At 40.7% G+C, this 25549-nt stretch overlaps 1 protein-coding gene across 2 annotated transcripts; it reads left to right on the top strand.

Moving 5' to 3' along the window:
* Positions 1 to 366: 366 nt before the first annotated feature.
* LOC104590675 (uncharacterized) lies at positions 367 to 12045 on the top strand. 2 transcript variants are annotated; one of them, XM_019196557.2, is made up of 2 exons: positions 367 to 2816; positions 11531 to 12045. In XM_019196557.2, exons 1-2 carry the CDS (start codon positions 552 to 554, stop codon positions 11744 to 11746), a joined length of 2481 nt encoding a protein of 826 aa, XP_019052102.1. In that variant the 5' UTR covers positions 367 to 551; the 3' UTR covers positions 11747 to 12045. The 2 variants fall into 2 exon arrangements, with proteins under 2 accessions (XP_019052102.1, XP_010247699.1); XM_010249397.3 differs by having other exon boundaries at positions 372 to 2816; positions 11528 to 12045.
* Positions 12046 to 25549: the final 13504 nt, after the last annotated feature.

Raw genomic sequence — 25549 nt, 5'->3', positions numbered from 1 at the left:
TAGCCCTCCCAAACGGATAGTAACCTTAAGACAGGAAACGGGGCTTAAGTTTGGACAGAAATTGTTGCAGAAATCGTGACTAACTGGAGGTTTGGATTCTTCTGAAAATTAAGGATTGGAATGTATGGGCTTGATGAATGTCAATCGTAACGATTCTCCACGTGGCTATTATTTGGTGACGTTGGATCATAACTGAACGACACGTGGTGAGACTATCTTTCCTTTTCTCTAAAGGCAGGCAAACGTGTCACGAGAAATGATGCAGAAAGAGCAGGGCATTCGTCAACCTCTGAAGCTGGCCTCCTTGTTAGCAGCCACGTTGAAGTTCACTGTCTCTCTCTCTCTCTGCATGCATGATGCCGTCATTCAGTCACCGCTTAAGGTTCTCCTCAGCAACTATCAAGGGCTACATTCACAATCCACAGATCCTCCGATCAAACCTTGCTCATACCCTCACCATCTCTCTCTCTTGCAAATGCAGAGTTAGACGATGAGAACGAATCAAGAGAACTAGCTTCTTCTCTGTTTCCTTGGTTGTGTTGCATGATAGGATGGAAGATCAGCGCGAGGAAAAGGCAGTTCAAGAAGTACCATTCAAAAGTAGCAAAGTGAGTCAAATCTTGAAGAAAGGATGGCGGCTCGGGAAGAAAATTGCGATTACAGGAGTGGCGGTGTCATCTGTACCGTTTGTTCTGCCTCCTCTGGTGGTGTTCTCGGCGTTGGGGATTGTCTGTTCAGTTCCTTTCGGGCTCCTCCTCGCCAGCTATGCTTGCACAGAAAAGGCCATGAGTAAGTTGCTCTCTAGCCCTGTTTCTCCTCATCCACTGTTGGAATGCCATGCATTCCCTGCTGATGAAGGTGGTGATTGTAGACAACGAGTGAATATGGAGGAAGAAGAAGAGATTATGGAAGGCACAAAGACAAAGGTGGAAATGAGGATTAACTTAGATGAAGATAAGAATGGAGTGCGCGATGAATCAATTGGGTTTGCAGAAAATGAAAATAAGAAATCTCGAGGAGGTTTCAGAGGGGGAGAAGAAGAAGAATCACCACAAGACATGGATGGGCATGTAAAAGGGGAAGAAGAAGAATCAATGCAAGAGGAAAGTAAAGGTAATGAAAATTCTGGTGATATTATTAAAGAGGATGGCACTCAATTGCAAGCGACAGGGATAACAATTGGGGCGATGATAGATGAGAATTATACTGCTAGAATAGTAGAGACTAAGGTTACAATTGAAATAAGGGAAGAAAAAGAAAATCAGGGAAACCTTGTGGAGGGAGAAGAGTTTCCATTGGATGTGAATGAAGGAACGAAACAAGTTGTTGAGGAAAATGGTGGTGGAAGAGAAGCTGAAGAGACACCGGTATGGGTTCAACAAGGAGAAGTCACAAATGAGGAAAATACCAGATTTGTTATCCAAGAGGAGGGTACAGCACAAGAGATATGGAGAAGAATCGGGGAAATTGGGAAGGATGGGGATTATACTAATGGTGATCTTGTTATGGAAAATGAACCCTTAATAGAGACAAAGAGTACAATTGAAATAAGGGGAAGTGAAGAAAATGAGGGAAACCTTGTATTGGTGGAGGAGATACCATTTGATGTGAATGGGAGAGGAAAACAACACATTGAGGAAAATGAGGAAATAATAGTAAGGATAGCACAAAAAGAAAATAGGGTTGAGGAAAATGCGGAAATAATGGTAAGTGTAACACAAAAAGAAAGTAGAGTTAAGGAAAATGAGGAAATAATGGTAAGGACAACACAAAAAGAATGTAAGGATGGGGAAATTGTGGATGAAATCATTGAAGAGGAGGATATTCCATTGCAAGAGATAAGAACCATTGTGGGTGAGGGGGGAGATGAGGAGATAACATTAAGGGTGGCACAAGAAGCTAGCAAAGATGAGGAAAATGCTGGTGATACTATTGAAGAGGAGATAACTCCATTGCAAGGGATAGAGAGAACAATAGGGGCAAAATATGGTGAGGATTATACTATTAGTAATATTGTTATGGGAAATGAAGCTTTAATTGAGATTAAGGGAACAATTGGAACAAGGGGAGATGAGGAAAATGAGGGAAACCTTGCAGAGAAAGAAGGAATACCACTACTTGTGAACAAGGGAGTGAAAAAAGGTGTTGAGGAAAACTTGGATAGGCTTGGAGTAGGAATTGAGAAATCATCAACTGAGATTAAGGGATCAGTTGAACTCAGGGATGAGGAAAAGGCTGAAGAAGAGGACAGTCCTGAAATGGACACAATTGGAGTAAAAAAGGGAACTAGGGCTGTCTTTGTTTCCATAGAAAAAGAGGAGAAACTGCTAACAGGAGTAAAGGTAATTGAGGAAGAACATAGAAATGAGAATGTTGATGAGAATGTGCAAGAGGAGATGCCAACTGAAGAGATTAATGGTATAGTGAAGGAAATTGACCAAGAAAACCAGGAATTATCTGCAGAAGAATTGATAGGAATGATGGGGAGAAGAAAAGATGAGAAAAATGTGCATTATGTCCAAGAAGAGAAGGTCAAAGCAGTAAAATATGTGGGAGAAATGGAAAAAGAAAGAAGAGATGAGGCAATTGCGGATGGCATGGTAGACAAGGAGAAAAAACCTACAACAGAGACGAAGGTGTTGATGCAAGAGAAGAATTCTGAGGAAAATGTAGATATAGAAGATAGAGTCCATGTGAAGAAGATGAAAGAGAAGTCTCCTTCAGATGAAGAATATGCAAGAGAGGTTGCTGATGAACGTGGATTTGATGTTCTTGATGGAGATGATTCATTCTCCAAGAAGGTTCCTTCAAATGAGGTTAGGGTTAAATCCATGTGTTTCTTACATGAACCTTTCTGCTATGTGCTAGACTGGTACCTTACTACTAAATTGACCACTTGTGTTCTATGTAGTGTGCATGCTTAGATTTGTTCAATTCATGGGCAACTTGCTAGGATCTGGATATAGTGAATATCCAATCTAAGTGACTACTGCCTGGTTGGTTTTAGATCATCTAGGTTGAAGTTCATCTTGGAACTGGTAACAGTAGGGTACCCAGGTTCCTTATACCATGATAATATAGGTCTGTATTCAAATAGAGACTGAACCTTATATATATCTTCTTCACCGTATTCCTATTTGTGATTTATGAAGCTTTACAGTTAACATGTACATTTATAACATGCTCTTTTCTAAAATATGTAAATTAGATAAAATAGGTTCTTATTGTGATGGATGGCAAGAAACAGCCTACCTCTGCATTATAATACATGCTAGAAAATACTAAAGCTAATTATGGACCTCTTCAACGTAAGGAAGAAAATCTACTAAGTTTTTTTTTTTCTTTGCTTGGTAGCATTTAGCTTCAATAATCACATTTTATTGGAAACCTTTAGTAGTAAGCTCTATTCTCTGATTTGACCTTCATGAGCAACATTTCACCTTATATTTCAATTAACATGAGTTCATATTGTAGTGTCAACTGCAGGGTAAAGACTAAATTTTCAACTTTTATAACAGTAATCCCGTATGAACTCATCAACATTTCTTATCAGGATTAGGATACGACTTTGTCATGATTAGCCTTTCACGGATGTTTAATCATATTATAATAGTACCATGGCCTCAAAAGTTTTAACATCCCATGGATATTTTGTTTTCTTGCATCTGGTAAGCCATAAAAAATGTATGGCATATATTATCCTCTAAGACCATCAATGCAAATATATATCATCCACTAGCAATGATCTGAATCCTCTTTCTGCCATTAAGATGCTACAAAAACTTTTCCATATCACTTGATGAGTTGTGTGAAACCACTCCTCAGTAGCTCTACTTATTTTTCTAATCTTTTGTAGTATGGGTCCTTTCATTGTAGCTGTGGTAAGTCTTTTGCATCTCTGCTGGGTGATATCTATCAATTGGGTGTTAATGTTCATCATCCCTAAATAGGTATAATATCTCAATGTTAGTCAAGCCCACATTCTTTCTATCATTGAACTAATTTTCTAAATTTAAAGATGATCATCTAATGATCATATTGTGCAAAAACATTAGCAACTAGAGAGGTAGATTTTTTCAAAATTTTCTAGAAACTCTAATGCTGAAATCACACAAGACAAAAACCGGTTTTTCTCCTTGGATCATTTGGGTTCTTGCATCAAGAAAGATCAAATATTTTGGATCAAGATTGAGTAAACTACCTAATTATGATTTCCACGTGTGGAGAAATTGAAGTGGTGTTCACACCCAAGCTTGAATCTTCCCGAATCACTGCCACTGGTTGAAGATGGTGCAACTATGTGTTTGCAATCTTGGATTTCTTTTCCCGAATTCACAATAGGAAAGGTCCAATCTTTCACACGAGTGTGGGTGATATTATTTACCCAAAATTAGTCTAGAACAATGTTACAAATATTGTCTTGCAGGTCTGGTCTAATGGGGTTCAAAACCTTAGCTAAAAAGGTCTTGCAAGGTTAGATCAATTGCAACAATGATGGAGAGAACTTGCATGGTTTGATCCTCTCCTATTGCTCCCTATTTATAGACTGTGGAGGGATGCAAGAGCCATCTCCTTGTCTATCTATGACTCCTAACATGTTTATGATTAAGTTGGAAAGAGAGTCTTGATCTTGTGATCTATCTTTTTAGATTGGAATCTAACTAGCTAGTCAAACTAGCCAAATCCTAGTCATACTAGATTATCTACTGAATAGTTTGACTTGGATTCTCATGTCAGATTTTTAATTATCCATTAAAACTTTAATAATTCCAAAAACTCGTCTAATTGGGAGATCATATCTTGTATGGCATGGGACCTACAACTTAACGGGAGAGCCAACATGTCAAATGCTTTATGTAAGCTAGTGGGGCCAGCCACTTAATTATTTAATTAGCTAACAAGGATAATTCAACCTTAACTGTTATGGGATTAAGTTACCAAAAACACTAAGTATCTAAACACTTAAAACTACTTAGGACCTTATCACCCTAATGGCCCAAGTCATCTGGTTCAACCATTATGTGATAATCAAGTCAATATAGCTCAATTAATTAGTTGTAATTAATCTCTCTGGTAATAATACTTAACTCCACATTAATGGAAGTTACTTTTCTCTCATTGTCTTTATGACATGGTGACCAACTTTCAACACCATTGGATTCTTCCTTAAGGATTCAAATAATTCTACTATTGGTTGATTCAGGACTCCAAAGAGAAAATTGTACAAAATATTCTCTACGTCATAACATAGTAGCAGATCCTATCACATTAATCATCAGTTGACATATCATCCTTGAATATCCCAACAGAATTAGATATTTGACCCATAATGATCTCATTGGTTGGCATATCAAAGATAAACAAGTCTAATACTTAATTTGATATCAATATCAAGTTTAGAGATTAAAAGTAACACCCAGTTATTCCAACTGTCATAAAGTACAAGCACATTCCTGGTTTGGTCTAGTTCAACGTTTCATGTAAACACTCACCCTTACACCTTAGGTTACAGCCCGAACAACTGAGACCCATTGTTCCACTACCTTAGCCAGTATGAGAATAACAATCTTATCAGGATAGACTTCCCCAAGTGTATCTATTGATTGTAATGATTTACGTCCATATTATGGCAATTATGTGGTCTCATACATAATACAATGCCCAGGTTGGTGAAAAACAGGTTACTAGATCCCAAGGGGGTCTAGGTATGTCTTTCACATCTCTTTAATTTATGAATATTTTATTCTGGAATGCAAGAGGACTGGGAAACAATCCCATAACCCATAGATTAAAAAGTTGAAAATTTTACATAATATTGGTGTCTCCCTTGCCAGAAATGGGAACAAGAGAGCCATCAACAATAGACATTTTGTCTCTTCCAAAGGATAAGTGATAGGTAGTAAACAGCGAGGACAAGCCAGTCATATGATCAGATGCACCTGAATCTATCACCCAACAAGGTTAAGTGTTACTTGGGGCTGAAGCATGATAAGCTGAGGCCCATGTACCTGAATGAGCAAAAGCTGAAGTGGGAGGAGCAGATGTTGTGACTGACGGCTGAGATAATGGTGCTGAATTACCAACTTCACTCTCCAACTGAGTCAGAGCAGCCCGGACAGCAGCTAAGGTGTCAAGGGATGTAGCTCTTATGCCCGATGAGGTTGCACAATTAGTAGTAACAGCTACATTGGCATTTCCCTTTTTGTTTCTAAGTTTTGTTGGAACTAGATGTGGATGTAACTTCCAACAAATGTCTTTAGTATGTTTAGGTTTCTTGCAATGTTCACATACTAGGTTCCTCTTATCTTCCTTCTTCATATCCCTCTCCTTATCACCCCCAAACTTTGGTTTAACTGTTGCCAAGGCTGATTCAAAAGGCTGATGCTGCAACATAACCTTTCTCATACTCTCTTCACTGGCACTGAGTAGGCTTGTGATAAGGTCACACTTTCTCTCGTGAGAAGTTGTTGTCTCACAATATCATATTCAGAATTCAGACCAGCTAGGAATTCAAACACCCTATTAGTTTCAACTTGCTTTCTGTAAACCTGTGCATCCTTTTGACTTTCCCACTCAATTGTTTCTAGGTGGTCAATTTCATGCCACAAGGATTTCAAGGTTGAGAAGTAAACTGAGACTAGTTTCTCTCCTTGCTTAAGGTTAATAACTTCACATTTCAGCTCATAAGCCCTACCAACATTAAGGGATTGGGAGTAGATTTCTTTCATGATGTCCCAAATTTCCTTAGCTGTTTTTGCCCACAAATAGTTTCGGCTGATATGAGGCTGCATAGAGTTGCACAGCCATGTCATAACCAAATAGTTCTCCTGAACCCATTTGGCATAGGTTGGGTCTTCCTTAGTTGGTTCCTTCACATCCCCAAACAAATAATTCAGTTTCCCTCTACCCCCAATGGCCATCATGGCTGATTGGGCCCACTCCAAGTAGTTTGATCCGTCAAACTTAACAGTGGTAATCTGAAAATTGTTCTCAGGCATGCTACTAGAATCACCAACCCCCAAAAAACCTTCCCCTTGATTCTTAAACTCCATTGTTGTCAGCCCTTCTCAAGTCAAGGTCAAAAAACCCCTTTTAGAACTGAAATAGGTGAAGTTACACCCAGAATTTGCTTAACAGCTGACCTAGAAGGTTCAGTCACTACCCAGAAATATTGAATCAGGTTTGTTAGTTTTCCAGAAAGCAGAAAACTCAATCTTGAATGCTGAAACTGGTCTAATTATTGCCCTAGAATTGGCATCAATCATAAACTTTAGGGTTTCAATCGTAGAACTGATCGTAGGTCAAGAAAGAAACCCTAAAAACTCAGGAGAAAACTAAAGATCTTTCAGCCGCACCTCCCAGATTAATAATAAAGATTTTGTTTTAGGTTTGATCTCAAGAACAAATATTAACTTACTCAGAAAGGTCTAGCTTCCACCTTCAAACCAAGGTCTGAACCCTAAAACTGAGATTTCTTCCCTTCTTTTGATTCTTCCTGATCGCTGAACACTCTCCAAGGCCCTACAAACCCTTGGGCAACAATTGCACACTGCCAGCAACCTCCAAGAACCAGCCGATGAATATATCTTTGCTGAAACTTCCAACCCTAGCAAGTTCTCATGTAGTCAGCCTAATTAGACTAGCATGAGAATTCCTAGGTTGGCTCTGATACCAAGTAGTCGAATAGGACTACAATCAGTACTAGGTATAATGTGTAATAAACAAAGAAAACAGATTGAGAAGGAGAGAAGAAGAGGAGAAGAAGAGAAGGAGAATACAAAGAGAAGAATTCAGAAAGAGTGTGTCGACTAGAATTGTCGCCCCACTGCTTACATGGCAAAAGAGTAAAAGGGCTGAAAGAGTGTGTCAACTATTTATATTAATAATAAAATAAAGAGTAAAAGGGCTGAATTACCCCTACTGCTTACATGGCAAAAGAAATAATAAAAGAAGTAATAACTACCAACTGAAATAACTGCTAACTGAAACTAACTACCATCATAAATAAACAAACACAGTGGGGACCACATAAATAACATAGTGGGGACCACATTAATGTTCTCTACACTCTCTATTTACAATGATGGTCTGTTCTGGAACATTCGAGGGATAGCAAATGATCCCTCTGTTATTCGTTTTAAGAAACTTTGTAAATTGCATAACATAGGATTAGTATCTGTGGTTGAATTTATGGTTGATGAAAACAAATTATCTATGGTAGCTAGAAGACTGAATATGTCAGATTTTTTTGTCAATGTTAGTAGGAAAATTGTCTTGTTTTGGAATAGCTATTTCTCTATCTAGCTTGTTGAAGACTGTGAACAGGTGTTATTTGTGAGGGTCCACACTCCCTCTAGTGACCATTTTAACTCTATGGTCTATGCCAAATGTGAAAGATTTGAGAAAAGGGAATTATGGGATGGAATTATCAGTTTGGCTTCGGTGATTTCTGAGCCGTGGTTGTTTTCTGGTGACTTTAATGTGATTACTTATAGTTCAGAAAAAATTGGAGGCAAAAATCTGGATGTTCATGCAATGGTCGAGTTTGTTGATATGATTAATATGGTGGTGTTGTTGGATACTGGTTATACGGGTAGCAGATTCTCTTGGTGAAATAACAGAGAGGGGACTGACTGTGTATGGGCATGACTTAACCTGTGTTGGTTAACACTAGATGGGCACAAAAGTCTCCTTTAAAGCTTGTTACTCACCTAAATAGAACTTGCTCAGATCACTGCCCACTTATTTTCTTAGTTGAAAAAGAGGTTCAGATTGGCCCTAAACTGTTTCGGTTTCAGCAGATGTGGTTACATCGTGATAGCTTTCAAAATTTGGTGTGAGACTGTTGGAGTGAGGAAATTCATGCAAAGCCACTAATGAAACTTTTCCTTAAGTTGCATAAACTGAGGACTAAGCTCAAACAGTGAATCATGATGTGTTTTGGAATATCCAGTAGGTTGTTAAAGATGTGGAGGATAGAGTTCACAATGCTGAAATGAATCACCTACACCTTAATTCTGAAAATAGTCTTGCTCAACTAAGGGATGAAAGGAAAAGATTCCATGAGGTGAACAAGTTAGAGGAAATCTTCTAGAGATAGAAAGCCAGAGTTAAATGGTTAAAGGAGGAGGACGGAACTCCATATTCTTTCATTTATCTATCAAGGTGAACAGGGTGTGCAACAAAATTAGCAGAATAAAAGATCGGGCTAGCATCCGGTTAACTGACATGGCAGAGATTAAATCCAATGCAGTGGACTACTTTGCTAATGTGCTTTCAAAAGAAGGTGTGGAACCTGATGATGAGTTTCTTGATGTTATTTGTAGTTTGGTGAGACAGGAGGAGAATGATCTTCTAGTGGCTATAACGTCAGCTAAGAAAATCCAGATGGTGGTGCGGTCAATGGATTGTGACAGTGCCTTGGGTCCAAATGGTTTGACTGGTCACTTCTATATTGAGGTAAGGTTTTCTTCAATGGGGGTAATCTGCCAGTGAGTTACACTTACTCCTTTATTACACCTATCGCTAAATGTAAAGTCCCAGAATCATTTATCGATTTTCGTCTTATAAGTTTGGGTAATTTCTGTTATAAGACTATAGCTAAGGTTCTCACAAGTAGCCTTGCTTTTCTTCTGCCTAGACTTATATCAAATGAGCAAGGTGCCTTTGTCCAAGGAAGAAACATTATGGACAATGTACCTTTGGTTCAGGAAATTGTAAACGACATTGACAGGAAAGTGGTGGATGGCAATGTGGTGTTAAAGATTGATATGGCGAAAGCCTATGATAGGCTCAACTGGAGTTTCATGTTTGTAGTTTTGAGGAAGTTTGGCTTTTGTGACAAGTGGATATCCCTGGTTAAAAAAAACTATAAAACAATTTTTTATTTTCAATGTTGTGGAATGGTCGTGCAACTGGATATTTCAAATCCACGAAAGGGCTTTGGCAAGGAGATCCCTTGTCACCCTATTTGTTCATCCTAGAAGAAGTTCTAAGTAGAAATCTTGCAAAGTTGAGTGCTGAATAGTTGGAGGGAATTTTTGTTAGAGGTTGTCCAATTATTGTTCATAGCCTATATGCCAATGACACCATTGTGTTTACTCGGAGAACAAGGAGGGTGTTGGACAAGGTAATGGAGGTGATTAGAAGATATGAAGGCTGTTCTGGACAATTGGTGAGTAAAGCCAAAAGTTGCTTTTTCACCTCGGCGAGAACTACTCATAGTAGGATCCAGATACTAGTATTGCTACTGGATTCATTCATAAGAAGCTCCCATTTATTTACCATGGATTCAGTCATAAGAAGCTCTTTGCTACTGGATCCAGATATTTAGTGCATGCGACACAAACCAAATAGTGGCCAATATCTACCTTACAAATGTGAAAACAAGTTGTTTTTGAATGTATCTTTTTGTTGATTTCAGAAGCAAGGTTATTTTTCTGAGTCAAACCAAAAATGTTTTTACTTTATTTTGAAAAGTTGCACATCTATGGATGTGCTTTTGTTTTTGTTTTATCTGATGTTGAATTTCTTAGAAACAGGACAAGCAAAAACACTCACGTTGAATTACAAAGTTTAGTAAACTAACTATGACCTCTCTTGCACTTGATAATTAAAATGTCTAATTGTTTAGCAGTGATCAATTTTTCAATTGTGATTTAATTTGTAACAAGGTTACCTTGAATAAAGCAAATTGTTAATTATCTTGGAAAATATGTTAATTGAAATAAATTGATCATCTAGTAGATTGGTTTAAGTAATCTAACATCATACAGTAATATCTCAGACTCAATTTTATTAAAGGATAGTGTGATTATACATGTGTTTTATTGTTATTTTGAACTCTATAATTTTGAAGATACAATTGGTAAAAAGAGACGACCTTAGAATCTTTAGTTCATTGGCTCAGGGTGATGCAAGTGCTCAGTCTGGCATCATAGATACCTATTTATGAAATAAAAGTTGTAAAGCTCGGGAGTTCTATGGAAATAAGGCTGAAATATCTTTTGGCCTGGAATTTGTGTTCAAATTGCATTCAAAATTATTTGTGTGGATATTGTGCATGATCATATTTCCAATTCAATGCTACGTATCCAGGAAATAGGGCCTGCCCTGATGGATAATATGTTTGTATCAAGATTTTAATTCTTTTTCTGTTCTATGGGGAGGATGAAATACCATTCATCTGCACCGTTTTCTTAAAAATGTTACTATACAAACCTCTAGACCCAACCCCCCAAAAAATTTAAAATGCAAAAAGAAAAGGGCATGTGTAATGAGAGGTGTCCATCATGAGTTGGAACCTGAAAGTCAATTATTCTCATCTTAGACTGAATTTGAACTTGTAGGATCATAATAAAGCAACTTTTTTTTTTTTTGGGGGGGGGGGGGGATGGTGATGGGAATAGAGCTCAAGTAATTAATACAAAGAATCCAAGATCACATTGTAAGGATAAAATAAATAAAACTAGAAATAGCTAAGACATTATACATATAGCTGACTATTATTTGTTTTTCTATCATTCAGCAGGTTTTATGCAATGAGGAGAAGATATGGAAACAGATTTATGCAATCCGAAAAATAGTGGGTTACAAAGAGCCACTCTATCCAAGCTGCACAGAGGAGCTCAAGGCACTTTATGTGTTCACTGGAGTTGAGCCACCAGCCTCATTCAAGGAGTCTTCTGATCTTGTGGAAGTAAACGACAAGCTTCAATTCCTCATGTCAATTGTTGGAGTCAAGTAAATTTTGGTGCGCTTAATAGCAGCTGAAATATGATCACTTAATTTTCTTTATCAGTTAATCCATTGACATTGAAGACTTCAGAACTATCTAAATATGTTTTGGTAAGGTTTCTCTACCAATCTTTGCTAGGTAAAACTTCACAAATCTTCTAGATGTTTTTTGATTAGTAATGGTGAATAATTTTGTTAATTAGAAATGTGTTAATGTATAAATAAGTGGAGGGATGGCCAGCCTCGACTAACCATCTATGTGAAAGTCAGTATCAAATACAAATCCCCTCTTCCTCTCTTGTTGTATAATTCCTCAATACATTGAGTTCATTGTCAGCCCTTGTTTTTCCTGCCCATTTGTTGGACCAGTAGCAGTCCTAGGTGTCCACTGTATGGTTGCTCCCTGTTCCATTATTTTCTCTTTTGTTCAGATTGCATCATCTTATGTTCCAAGATAAATAAAAGTTTGTAATTCCAGGAAACTCAAGGATACCTTCTTTTTATTCCCATGGTGTGACCGACTTGTTTAGTAAGTTCTACATCCAATTCTTTTGAACTTTCTGAATAAATAAGTTAGGCTCAAGTTTACCAACTTATACATTCTTTTTTTTTAGTTTAATTGTTTATTGTATAAAACGACTTGGGCCAAAGATTGGGTCTAGGGATACAAGACCTCAGAGAATTTGCAGCAATTTAATTTCAGTCAAAGACTTGCAACATTGTGACTATTGTTGGAAGGGTTAGAAGTCATACTAGACATGACCAAACCAATCTAGTGGCAGAACCATTTCTCAAAAGATCGATCTTGCACTGAACCGGATTAGACTTGAAACCCGAATTAAAATTAATTGTATCTAATACGGTGACCATAGTGTACAACTCCCAAAGTAGTAGTCCATGCCCAATATCAGACCTAAAATCGGCCTCCAACTGGAGATGGTGCAGTTGTGTGTGCAAAGGCGATTCAGCAATACCATTTCAACAAAATCGATTCCCGACTTGCTTGGATCAATTTGGTTGTGTGAATCTAGTATCTTCTAATGTTTTTCTTCCAAAAACATAATAAATAACTGATGAGAATGAGCCTCTAACACAACCGGTTCGAACTAGGGTTTGTGGGAAGCAAGGGAGAAGAGAAAAGAGCAAGAAGATGGAGAAAATTGAGTTAATTGTTCCTCCCCTCTTTGTTCCTTATATAAAGCACTCTCCTATTAGTAGTTGATCCAAATCATATTTGGATTAGGAATTCTATTTTTAATTAGATAAGCATTATCTTCTTAAGAAAATGGGTGCTCAATACTTAGATTCATACCCATTTTTTATCTTAATCAAATTGTCATGTGATTATTTAACTAATTATATTAGTAATGAGTCTTAGGCACATTTTCTGTAATGGTTCACGTCCCAAGGGGTTGCATGGCCACTTTAGGCCTAAATATTGTAAGATGTGAGACCCACAAAGGTCTTACATAAGTCCATATTAGTTTGGCCCCATCTCTTGGAAGAGGTTATGGGAATTCACTACTCAAGGGTAGTGAATCCTTGACTCAATCAGATTGGGCTCAGTTTAAGCCTAACTTTACTCATAAATAAAGCTTGAATTTAACCACCCTATAAAGACCCAAGGACAATGGACTTATGCAAGATGAAGTCCATCAAGTAATCAACCCTATAATGGTTTATTACACCTAACATCTTAGTCTATAATCATTAAAACACTAGTCAAAAGGAAGGACCTTTTCTCTGATTACAAAATGCAGTGTTACACTCTTTGCTCAAATGAATCTTGAGATTAAAATCTTTTGCAAACAATTTTAATAAAATAGTAATATAAGATATAAATACATTTTGCGAACCAGATTTCAAATACAATTGAAATCCATTGTAGTAGTTTAGGTTTCCATCAGATTGAGTGTAAATCCTGATATTCACTTTGCCTAACAAAGGGGTCGATCCTATCATTATAATCACCCACTCAGGTAATTTCCTAAACTGCCCCAACATATCCAAATATTGGACCCCTGATGGATCTCTTCGGTTGGTATATCAGAGACAACTTAGCACAAAACCAAGTGTAACACCATAATCAATTTTGAGGTTAAATGCAATTTTTTTGTTTTGCCCATCTATATCTAAGGTTTAGGGCATAACTAGAAATTAATCTGAATTCAGTGTTTCTTCCAAACACCCATTAGCTGTACTTAAGGTTTAACCCTAGTAAGTTGAGACAAACTATTATACCAATTCAATAGCACACCAGTGTCAGCCTTGTTAAGATAAACTTTCCAACTCTACATTAACTGAGAACATTTTATAGGGAGGGTGGTAAGGTAACAAGAAATGGTCTCCTCGAAAGACAAAGATGACCAAGAATTAGTGGAGGCAGCACCGAGGAGTTGTGTAAGAAAGGGGATTGCAATAGGAGTAGGAGGCAAGGGAGCTCGAGAAGTAAGGAAGCTGAACAAAGCATTTGTTCCTGCAATGAGCTAAATGCACCACCGAAAACTAGTCAAAACTATAGTGAACGAAGTATGTCTCCCTATTCTCTACGATGAGTTGCAGTAACTCGCTCTCTCATGACAACCAAGTCATTTAGACATGTCAACATCTTCAAAAAACTTTGTTCCCAACACGTGACTGCGGGCAAGCTCATGGTGTAAGCGGGATGGTGAGGTAGCGAGGGTTGGTCTTCTTGAAAGACGAAAATGATCACAAATCACTAATGATGAGGTAAGAAAAGGGGGAGGTGTAGGAAAGAGGGATTGTTGAAGTAATGGCCTGATGGAGAGCAAGAGGACTCGAGAGGTTATGGAAGCCAAGAATCCAAAGACATGTCTCACGTATGAGCTCTTGTCTCTCTACCTTCTACAGATGAGGTCCCGAGGATATAAGGAGAAACATTCAAATAAGGGCTTTTCCCTTTAAGGAAGGAGAATCACAATTCTCTGGCCTTTATTATGTGGACTCCACTAGGCTTTCGCTACATATCTAGTGAAATCTTTTGGAACTAGGATTTCTCTTTCCCTTGGGATTCTTACTTGGTACATTCACCTTGCCTTACCTCCAATGCCTGTGCCAGGAGAAGGGCAAGTACGTGCTCCAAGAAATTCACGAAGGCATCTGTGGTAACCACCTTGTTGGTCAAGCTCTAATTCAGAAAGCACTAAAGTATGGGTATTTTTGGCCGACACTCCAAAAGGACGCAGCCGAGTTGGTACGGAGATGCGACAGATGCCAGAGACATGCTAACATTTTCCACCAGCCGGTCACAACCCTCTCAGCTCTCAGCAGCCCCTGGCCCTTCACCAAGTGGGGAATAGACCTCCTCGGCCCCTTTCCTCAAGCAATGGAGGGCAGGAAATACCTCATCGTCACTGTCGACCACTTCACTAAGTGGGTCGAAGCCAAACCCTTAGCCACCATCACAGCTTGGGCAATTTAGAGCTTCTTTTGGAAGAACATTATTTGCCACTTCGGCCTCCCCAACATGCTGGTAACTAAAAACAAAAAACAATTTGACGATGCCAGGTTTCGGGAATGGTGCGCCTCCCTTGGCATCAAGCAGCAGTACACCTCGATAGGCTATCCCCAAACAAATGGCTTACCCAAGGCCACCAACAGAACCATCTTGGATGAACTGAAGACCATATTAGACCGAGCCAAAGGCCTATAGGCTGATGAGCTGAGAAGTGTCCTCTATGCATACCGAACCACACATCGGGCAGCCACGGGAGAGACCCCGTTTGGCCTGACCTACGGTACAGAAGCAGTTATCCCAGCAGAAATTGGCCAGCCGACACTCCAGATTGAAGCGTACAATGAGGCTGAGAACAGTGAAGGACTAAGAGCAAAACTACATCTACTGGAAGAATCCCAAGAGCAGGCACAAATCAGGGTGGCCGCCTACCAGCAACAAGTGGCCCGCTACTACAACTTGAATGTGAAGGAAAGACACTACCGAAAGGGAGACCTCGTCCTCAGGAAAGTCATCGTCCTCGAGCCCGGGGTACGAAAGTTGGGCCCCAACTGGGAAGGTCCCTACAAGATCAAGCAAGTCCTCGGCCTTGACACCTATCGCCTGGAACACCTAAACAGAAGACCCATCCCTCGAACGTGGAACCTAGAGCATCTCCGAATGTACTACCAGTAGTTGTATATTTTGATGGCCAAACGATGAATGGATAATGCAAAGTTCCCCTTCGGCACAACATTTAGCATGTGTTCTCACCAAGCCCGTAGGACACCTCAGCTTCGCGACTGGTTGAGGCGCATAGCCTCTTCCGAGGACCATGTGCTCGTGTCGGACCGTCGCCAGGGCACATAGTCAATGGCAAACACCCAAACTTAACGCCTCACCAAACGGAAATACATCAGGACAGCCGAGGCATCGTGCGCCTTGCTACCCTCCTCGACGGCGGACGACATCCTGGTCTTATATACTTAGCGCGACTAAATAGATGATAACCTTGACCAACTCAATGGTTCGCCTCACCCAAGACCCCAACCTCTCCGGTAGGGTCACCTCGGCCTCGCCGAAGCAACCACTTGGGAGATAGGACAGGCAAGCTACACCTCAGCCTCAACTTCTTCCCCATACTTTGGTAGACCACCTCGGCCTGGCCTAAGTAAACACTTGGGAGAAAAATGAGCCAGGCAAGTTGCACCTAGGTCATACACCTTTGCCTCGGCCTCGGCCCCTCAACAACCTAAAGCGAGCGTATACCCAAAGCGAGCCATTACGAGCCATTTTTTGAACCGTGATCTCTTCATTGGGAGGGGCAGGGACCCCTCGATAAAAAAAAAGAAAAGGAAGAGAAGAAGAGAAAGAAGAATGAGAGAACACCGTACAAAAACTACTTTGATCATTCATTCATTCATCTCGAATAAAGCATGTACAAAAATGTGTGGCCTTAGCGGTCGAGCACATTTACATCAGAAAGAAAAGCAAAAAACAACAAAAACAGGGAGAAGAACCCCACTAAGCTTCATCGCCATCCGGGGGGAGGGCAGAGTCCTCAGCGCCATCAGTAGCCCGGGTCTCTCCAGGGGAGTCTGGGATCACCTTCAGCTCATCGACATCGAAGTCAGGCAATACTTGTAGGAGGACCTTCTTAGTGTCCTCGATGCCATCCAGGTATGATGCAGACGCATAGTCTATGAGGGCTTGCTAGTACTCGTGCGACTTCTTGAAGGCCTACAATGCCTCGACCGCCACCTCAACCACCTGCTTCTTAGCCTCAATTACCCGCCCCTCGCTCTGTGTTGCCCACCGCTGAGCCTCCACGGAAATGCTGTCGAGGCGAGCCCTCTCCTCCTCACACTTTTTCAACGCCTCTTGTGCCTCGAGAGGCGGGCCTGTGCTGCCTTCAGGTCCTCCTCTAGCGTCTTCCAAAGTTGTTGCTCATCCCTATGGGCTGCCCTGAACTTATCCCGCTTGCTCTCAGTAGTGGCAACCACCACCTAGAGTTTATCATTCATTTTCTCGAGCCTATCCAAGTGCTCTAGGGTGAGGCCCATCCAATCTCCCAGATCGACGAAGTGACGACAAACCTGTATCAAATATCATCAATAAGAGCCACAACAAAAAAAAAGAGAGAAGGGGAAACTATGGGGGAAAAAACAAAGTATGAGAACAAAAGCTTACCTCGGCCACGTGATAGAAACCCTCGTCGTGGACAGTCTGGGGGTCACTCTGTATCATCTCGAAGCGGTCCCTCAAAAGGATCGCCCTGCTCACAAGGGCCTTGCTGACCCCCTCCTCAGTGATGGAATCCCCCTAATGGACCTGCCACTAGGGGCGAAAGATCTTGGCAAGCTACCCGGCTCCCTCGGCCGACTCCTATAAAGAAGCAGGGGCAGACGAAGGTCCCTCCGAATACCCCTGGGCAAGAGGCTTCTTTGTTACGGCGCTCCCAGTAGGATGCTCCTTGTGGGCCACCTACTTCGGCGACTGCTCACTAGGGGCCTCCTCAACGGGCCTCATCCTACTCGCCTCGGCCACATCAGTGGTTCTCTTGTCCACCTTAGTCGGCTTCTTGCCTCCCTCGGCTGGCCTCCTTACCTTGTCTCCTTGTTCGACAGGGACTTGTTGTTGTTCAACCACCCTAGTGGGGGCAAGCGCCCGCTCATCCCTCGCGAGCACATCCTCGGCAGGCCTCCTCAGCATCTGCCCTCCTACCTTCTTGCTCACTTGGGCCTTCTGCTTGGCACGGGCACTCTCCAGCAGCATCTTCTTGGCATCCATCGGCACCTCTGCAAACGAAAGAAGATGAGTCAGTACCATCAGACGAGGACGAAGGGAACAAGTTGAAAGACTACAAAACCTCTCCTACCAAAGAGGGTAGGGCTGAGCCCCGCGAATACCAAGGGAAACTCCTTCTCCACCAAAGGCTTAGCTTGGACTGTCCCCAGCACAAGTAGGTGAGCTACGGTAGTGGCCTCCTCGTCCCAAAGCGAAGGGGGACACCTCTCGACCGTCGTGCAAGCCTCTCCCCACCTCAACCTAAATGACCAACCTTCGGGGCGATAGATGTAAAAGAATTTTCCCTTCCAGTTGTGGACGGACGTGGGGTTATCAACGGGTTTCCCCCTTCGTTGATGAAGGTAATACATGTTGGCCTCGGAAGAGTGCTTCCTCGGCACAAACATGGCACAGAATAGCTCCGGGGTCAACTCCATGTCCCGAAGCCGACCCCACACCAACATAGCTACTATGGTCCTAATGGCGTTGGGGATAATCTGACTGATCGTGATCCCGTACCACTCCAGCAGCTCCGAGATCAAGGGATGAAGAGGGAACCTAAGGCCGAACTCCAAAAAGTGTTGGTAAACACAAATTTCCCCCTCATAAGGGGTCCATGGCCGGTCACTGACATCAAGAACCCTAAGCTTGTAGGACCGAGGTATATGAAACCTCCTAGCCAAGGACTTAACTTGGTCCACGTCCAGAGTTCTATCAAACTCCGAACGTGGTAGGTCAGCCATGGCCACCCCTTGGGCAGCACTTTCGGCCACCGTCCCCAGGATGGGCTCCGGGGTCCGCTCCCCCTTGGCTTGAGGGGACCCCTCTGGCTCCCTCGGCGCCACAGATGTACCACTCTCACAAGGAGGGTCATCCCCTTGGCGGCAGCCCTCGACACCCCTAGAAGCTACCCTCTCCCTCAGCACCATCACCTCTCGCTGAGGGGGGACGACAGCCAACGGACCTAAGGAAGAAAGGGGGGTAGGAGTTTGAGGAGAGCTCCCTTCCATACCAGCTGGAAGTTCATAGCACTCAGGGCCAGAGTCGGAATAAGACAAAGTTTGAGGTGTTACCTAAAGGACAAAGGTGAAAAGAATGAAGACGAAGTGTATTGGTTGAAGGTCTGGGAGCAGTTGATTTCAAACTGTCGGCAGTTGATTTCAAACTTGTTGAAATTTGTTTTGCAAAATATATTTATATATATACATATATATATATATATATATTATGGTTTAACAAAATGTTTGCAAAAGGTTTTAATTCTCGGGATCCATGTAAGTAGAGAGTGAAACACTGTACCTTGCAGCCGAGGGAGAGGTCCTCTTTTGTCGAGCAGTGTTTGATCATTATGGGCTGAGAGGTTAAGTGTAAGACCATTGAGGGTTATACTTGATGGGCTAATCTCGCATTTGTCCTTGGGCTTTCACAAGATGCCTGGACCCAAGGACCATTTAGTGTAAATGTTGGGCCCATTAAGAGTCCATACTGATGGACTCATGGGTTCACTATGTTCTATAGTGAACTCGGCCAGGACTTGTAACAAAGGCTAGGCTGAACCCATGTGGCTGATGTATAGACCAATGCTTGGGTCCCACACCATACAAAGAGAGCCACACTAGCCAGCAGATATAAGGTAAAGTGAGCAGTGTGACTTAATGGACTTGAGGCCCATTTCAAAATGGGCTTAAGTGATTTAATTAAATGGGCAAATTTGGGTTGCTAATCTGATCAGGATTAGCAATTGGATAAGCTAAGTCCTATCCACTTGAGAGTCCAGATCCAAATACTAGATTTGGATCAAGAAACTCATTCCTAATTGGATTAGGAAGCTGATCCAGAGAAGGTTACAAATAGGGGGCAAATATTATAGAGAGATCACTTCTTTTCTGCAATATTTTTCTCCCTCTTCCCTTACTGCACTACCTAGTTCGATCTCCATCTCTTAGAGTGATGAAGAACTGTTCTTGATATTGTTTCTTGGTGAAGAAACAATCTGAAGTCATGCTCACACAACCCTACATGATTCTTGCTGAAGAATCACAGGTTCTTGTTGATCCTGCCTCAACATTCGATGTGCCATCTTCAGTGGAGGCGAATTTGGTAACGCCTTTGGGAGTGAAAACCTACATCGGGAGTTACTGCTATTCTGTATCAGGTATATCCCTACTTGCTTCCTTTTGGTTTCAGATTTGGTTTGGTTTGTTTCAAAAACGAACTTTGAAAAATGCAGTTTTTCTAAATTAGGGAATAGTATTCCCGAATAGGAGAAAGAAATTTTTGAAATTTCGCCCAGCCACCCTGCATGGTTCGGCCATTCATATGATGGATCTCTCATCCCTTCAGTGGTATCAGAGCTAGGTTCAAATCTTGAACCAAATTTAGACCAGATCTGGATTTGCGCAAATGGGCAGAAGGTGTTCTACCCGATTTGCACATTTTACAGTTTTTATTGGGAATTGGTTCCCAGTTTTGGGCATATGATCTGAAAGATAAATTCTTTATTATTATGTTATATCTGTGGAATTGTTTTGTGGATGTTTCTTGAATTTTGGGTTGCACGTGTGGTGGAGATCAATTTTTTTTGGTGCCAAGTATTGCGCACCCTATTTATTTTATTCTATTCGATTTGGTCTGTAAATAATTTTTTTATTTTTAGACAAATTCTATAGGATTTGATCTGATATAATAATAGAAAAAATTAGGTTTTTCTATTTTTTTTTTACATCCGAAGAATTGTTGAAATCAATTCTGCTTTCTACAATTAATTTGTTTCTTGCAGGTTTGCAAATTATCCAAGGCTATCACACGACAACCCTCTGATTTCGTTTCTTGCTGATCTTGATTGTCTTGCTCAGTTTTTTTATTTTCATATCAAAATCTTGAATCGGATCTTGTGATGGACACCGGATCCCAGGCCAATTTGACACAGCTTGGTCCAAACTGTTTGGACCGAATCTGTGATTCAATAGGGACTATTCTCAGCCCTAAATTTTGATTATGGTTCAGGGCTTTGATGGCCTATTGCAAGATGCAATTCGGCCCACCCTATAAAAACCCAGTTTTATTAAGTTAAAACTACATCAGCCCTAATTTAGCATAAATGTTATATGGTACCTAGATAATGTTATATGATAATGTTATAGGCTTCAATGGACTGATACCGATTTAACCTAATTAATTTAGGGTTTTACAGATGATTTAATTGATTAGATCAATTATGTGACTTCTTCATGCATGTTATGTATGTGATGTGTGATGTGCTACGTACATGGGTCATAAGCACTTGGCTCATGTCCATTCATTAGTGGCTCTTTTGCACACCATGGTTGAATGCACATCATTGCCATAGTGTCCTTAAGATCATTGGATGATCTTCCTTCTTGATGGGACCCACATCAGTTTCCTCTTTGAGAGGAACTGTGCGGCACCCTAGCCCATTGAGGACCCATCTGAATCTGATTTTAAGAAAGTCAGTGAGAGCCACTTTGGTTTGACCTAAATAAGAACTAAATCATAATTATTCATTCCCTCCAACAAAATATAAGTACATGTAATAAAGAAATTCATATGATTAACTCTCTAAAGGCCTTCAATCATTAGCATGAAGATAGGCTTATCAATAACGAGTAAATGCATTATAAAATTGGGCTATCTATTTGCTGGTGAGTCTGTTGAATTGTTTCATAAGATGATAGGAGTGTCATAGACTGATGTAGGAGGGGCCTATCCTAAAAAAGAACTCTCTCACGGTACCTTGGCGTTCACGAATATGATGGGTAAGTACTTACTGGACAGAAAGGTTTAACCTAAAATGGCAATAAACCTTATCTAATTGAGGCCAAAGGAAAAGCTCATAAGATGAGTGGATATGATCATTCATAGAAGGTGGTGGGGTTATGCAGCTGAAACAGTTGGCTCCATGCACAGTATGTGATTTCCCACATTTCCAGAGACATTATCGCAGTATCCGTCACTAAGATGGGAGGGAAATCTCAAAGATGAATAAATGGAAATGGAATATAGATTAAAAGCCATTTCTATGTATTTAACATGAATCATTTTAGATTGTGGACTAATAAGATGACGAAGTGGCCATTTACGGATAAGCCTAAAAGATCTACACACATGCTTGACCTTATACATACTGATATATGTGGTCCCATGAATGTTAGGACACGTAAGCAATGCGCTTATTTTATAGCATTCATCGGGGACTTCTCACGGTATGGTTACGTGTACCTAATGAGACACAAGTCTAAATTTTTTGAAAAGTTCAAAGAGTTCAGACAATAGGTCGAGAAACAATTAGGAAGAGAAATTATGACCCTTCAATTAGATTGAGGTGGCGATTATCTCTCCGAAAACATCAGGGACTACTTGAAGGAAAATGAGATAATATCACAATTAGCTCCTCCTGCTACACAATTAAATAGTGTATCGGAGAGGAGAAACTGGACTCTATTAGATATGGTCCACTCACTTCTTGTCCACTTAAAACTCCCTACATCCTTTTGAGATTCGCATTAGAGGCTGCGATATACGTGCTGAATTGGGTTCCAACCAAATCTGTTCTGAAAACTCCATATGAGCTTTGGACCGGCAAGAAACCAAGTGTGAGACACATGAAGATTTGGGGTTGTCCAGCACATGTTAAAAGAACAATTGTAGACAAATTGGAATCTAAGACCAATCGTTGTCTATTTGTATGTTACCTTAAAGGCTCTGTAGGTACTTATTCTATGATCCAAAAGAGCAAAAGGTGTTTTGTAGTCGAAATGCCCACTTTTTAGAAGAAGATTACATCCTGGACAATCATCATCAGGAAGTTATTCTTGATGAGGAGAGACCAGGGGTAGTGGAGATGTCCCACGAACTCCAGATAATAACAAACCTAGAAGGTCTACCCGGGTATCCAGGCCTCTAGTTCGTTATGGCGATGACCAAGAAAGTTACTTGGTGGAAGCCACGACCAGTGATGAAGATCTCATGACTTATACGAAAGCTATGTTGGACATAGATTCCTTAAAGTGGGTAGATGCCGTGAAAGCTGAGATAGACTCGATGGAGACCAACAAGGTCTGGACTCTTGTAGACCCGTCCCCTGGGGTGAAAGCAATTGATTGCAAGTGGATTTACAAAAGGAATATGGGCCAGATGGTAACGTTGGGACCTATAAAGCTTGTCTTGTGGCGAAAGGGTACACTCAAAAAGAGGGAATCGACTATGAGGAAACATTTTCGCCAGTGGTCATGCATAAGTCTATTATGATCCTGCTATCTGTAGCAACATACCATGGTTACGAGATTTGGAAAATAGATGTCAAAACCGCGTTCTTGAATGGAGATCTTACTGAAGATATTTATATGCAGCAACCGCAATGTTTATTTGTTGTAGGTCAGGAAAACATGGTGTGTAAACTTAATCGATCCATATATGGACTTAAGCAAGCTTCTAGGAGCTGGAACATGCCAACAGTCCTTGGGTTTTATAAGGTGGCTTGACCGAAGGACCATTTAGTGTAAATGTTGGGCTCATTAAGAGCCCATGGTGATGGACTCAGGGGTTTACCATCTCTTACAGTGAATTCGGCCAGGCCTTGTAACAGAGACTGGGCTGAACCCAAGTGGCTGATGTGTAGATCAATGTTTGGGTCACATGCCATACAAGGATAACCAACTGAGCAGCAGTTAGTAGGCTAAGTGAGCAGATAGACTTAATGGGCCTAAAGCCCAATTCGAACTGGCTTAATGAGATTAATTAAAAGAGGGAGATTTTAGGATTTAGATCAGCAGATATGATAAGGGATTATCCCTATTCGCTCAGAGAATCCAGATCCAAATAAAGATTTGGATCAAGAAACTCCTAATTAGATTAGGAGGGCTGATCTTTATCTACAGATAAGATAAGGGATTATCTTTATCTCTTAAAGAGAGTCCAAATCCAAATACAATATTTGGATTAGGAAACTCTTAATGGGATTAGGAGAACCTCTCTTTAAAGCTATAAATAGGAGAGCATGGTGAACCCTCAGTACTCAACAGAAATCATCTGAATGACTACTAATTTCTAGAGAGAGACAACACAGTTTGACTACACTGTCTCCTTTTCTCCTGCTCTTGCCGCCATACCAATTCGATCTCCACTTGTGGGAGCGATCAAGAAGAGTTCTTGATATTACCTTTTGGTAGAAAAGGTAATCTGAAGTCGTGCTCACTAGCCCTCTATCAGATTCTTGCTGAAGAAATTCGGTTCTTGCTGAAGAACCATCTTGTTGATTCTGCTTCATCCTGCACCGTGTCATCTTCGGTGGAAGTAGTATTTGGATCTCTCCTTGGGCATGAACACCTTCATTGGAGGTTATTACTTGGCCTGACGTTGCTTAAGCAGTAAGTGTGGTAAGTAAGTTCCATTCGAACCCAAGTCAGGAGCACTGAACAGCTGTAAAACATATACTAAAATACCTTCAAAGGACAAAAGAGTTTTGTCTAGAATTCGATGATAGTTCACTGCAAATCGTCGGGTATACTGATACTGACTTCTAGTCAAACCCAAATGATAGAATGTCTACATCTGGTTATATCTTCACGAGAGGGTCCTATGTAGTAAGAAAAATAATCCACGACCTAAGCCAAGCACATTGCCATAAGTAAGGCTACCTAATGAATGAAGTTATTCATTTTGGAATTAGGAATTCTGCACATCACCCATTCCACTGTTGTGTGACAACACTGGCTCTACGGGATATTGATGTTAAAAGGTAACATCAGCGGAGAATGTGGCAAACAAATTGACTAAGCTACTGACACAGAAAGTGCTTGAGAAACACGTGGAAACTATGAGACTCCAGCTTGTACCCAATTGGACCTAAGTGCAAATGTGAGTTGTTAGACAATGTATGCCCTTAACTCCAATCAGATTTATGTACTTATTGTCATTTATTATAAATGAATGAAGTGTATAATTGATTCATGTTATTTTGGTGTGTTTCTGTGTAATACCCTTAAACTGGATACTTATGAAACTCGTGTTAGTTTAGAATTTTCATAGCCGTTGAATAGATCTTGGGAGATTTATCTTGCCAAGGCTAACACTGATGTGTCACTAAGTGGGTTGGGGTGGCTTGTCTCATCTGTCAGGGTGAGACCTGAGGTACATGTAGTGTGGGTTTTTTTGAAACCCTACTCGATTATGGTTCTGCACTAGGTGTTGGATTGGGCTATCTTTGATATGCCAATCAATGAGATCCTTAGAGGGGGTCAAAACCTGAGTATTTTGGGGTAGTCCAAGAATTCACCTAAGTGGGTGATCATACTGACAGGATTAACCCCTTTGTCGGACAAAGTGAATGATCGGGGAATGCACTCTCTCTGATAGAAACCTAAACTATCGGTAGTTGATTTCAAACTTGTTGAAATTTGTTTTGCAAAATATATTTATATGAATATATACTTATATATATTATGGTTTTACAAAATATTTGCAAAACATTTTAATTCCTGCGATCCATGCGAGTAGAGAGTGCAACACTGTACCTTACAGCCGAGTGAGAGGTCCTCTCTTTTCGGGCAGTGT

The sequence above is a fragment of the Nelumbo nucifera genome, chromosome 1 (assembly GCF_055504915.1).
Source record: "Nelumbo nucifera cultivar China Antique chromosome 1, China Antique-T2T, whole genome shotgun sequence".
In the NCBI taxonomy this organism is placed as follows: domain Eukaryota; kingdom Viridiplantae; phylum Streptophyta; class Magnoliopsida; order Proteales; family Nelumbonaceae; genus Nelumbo; species Nelumbo nucifera.
Note: the sequence above shows the minus strand (reverse complement) of the source record. Positions and strands in the feature narration are given on the sequence as shown.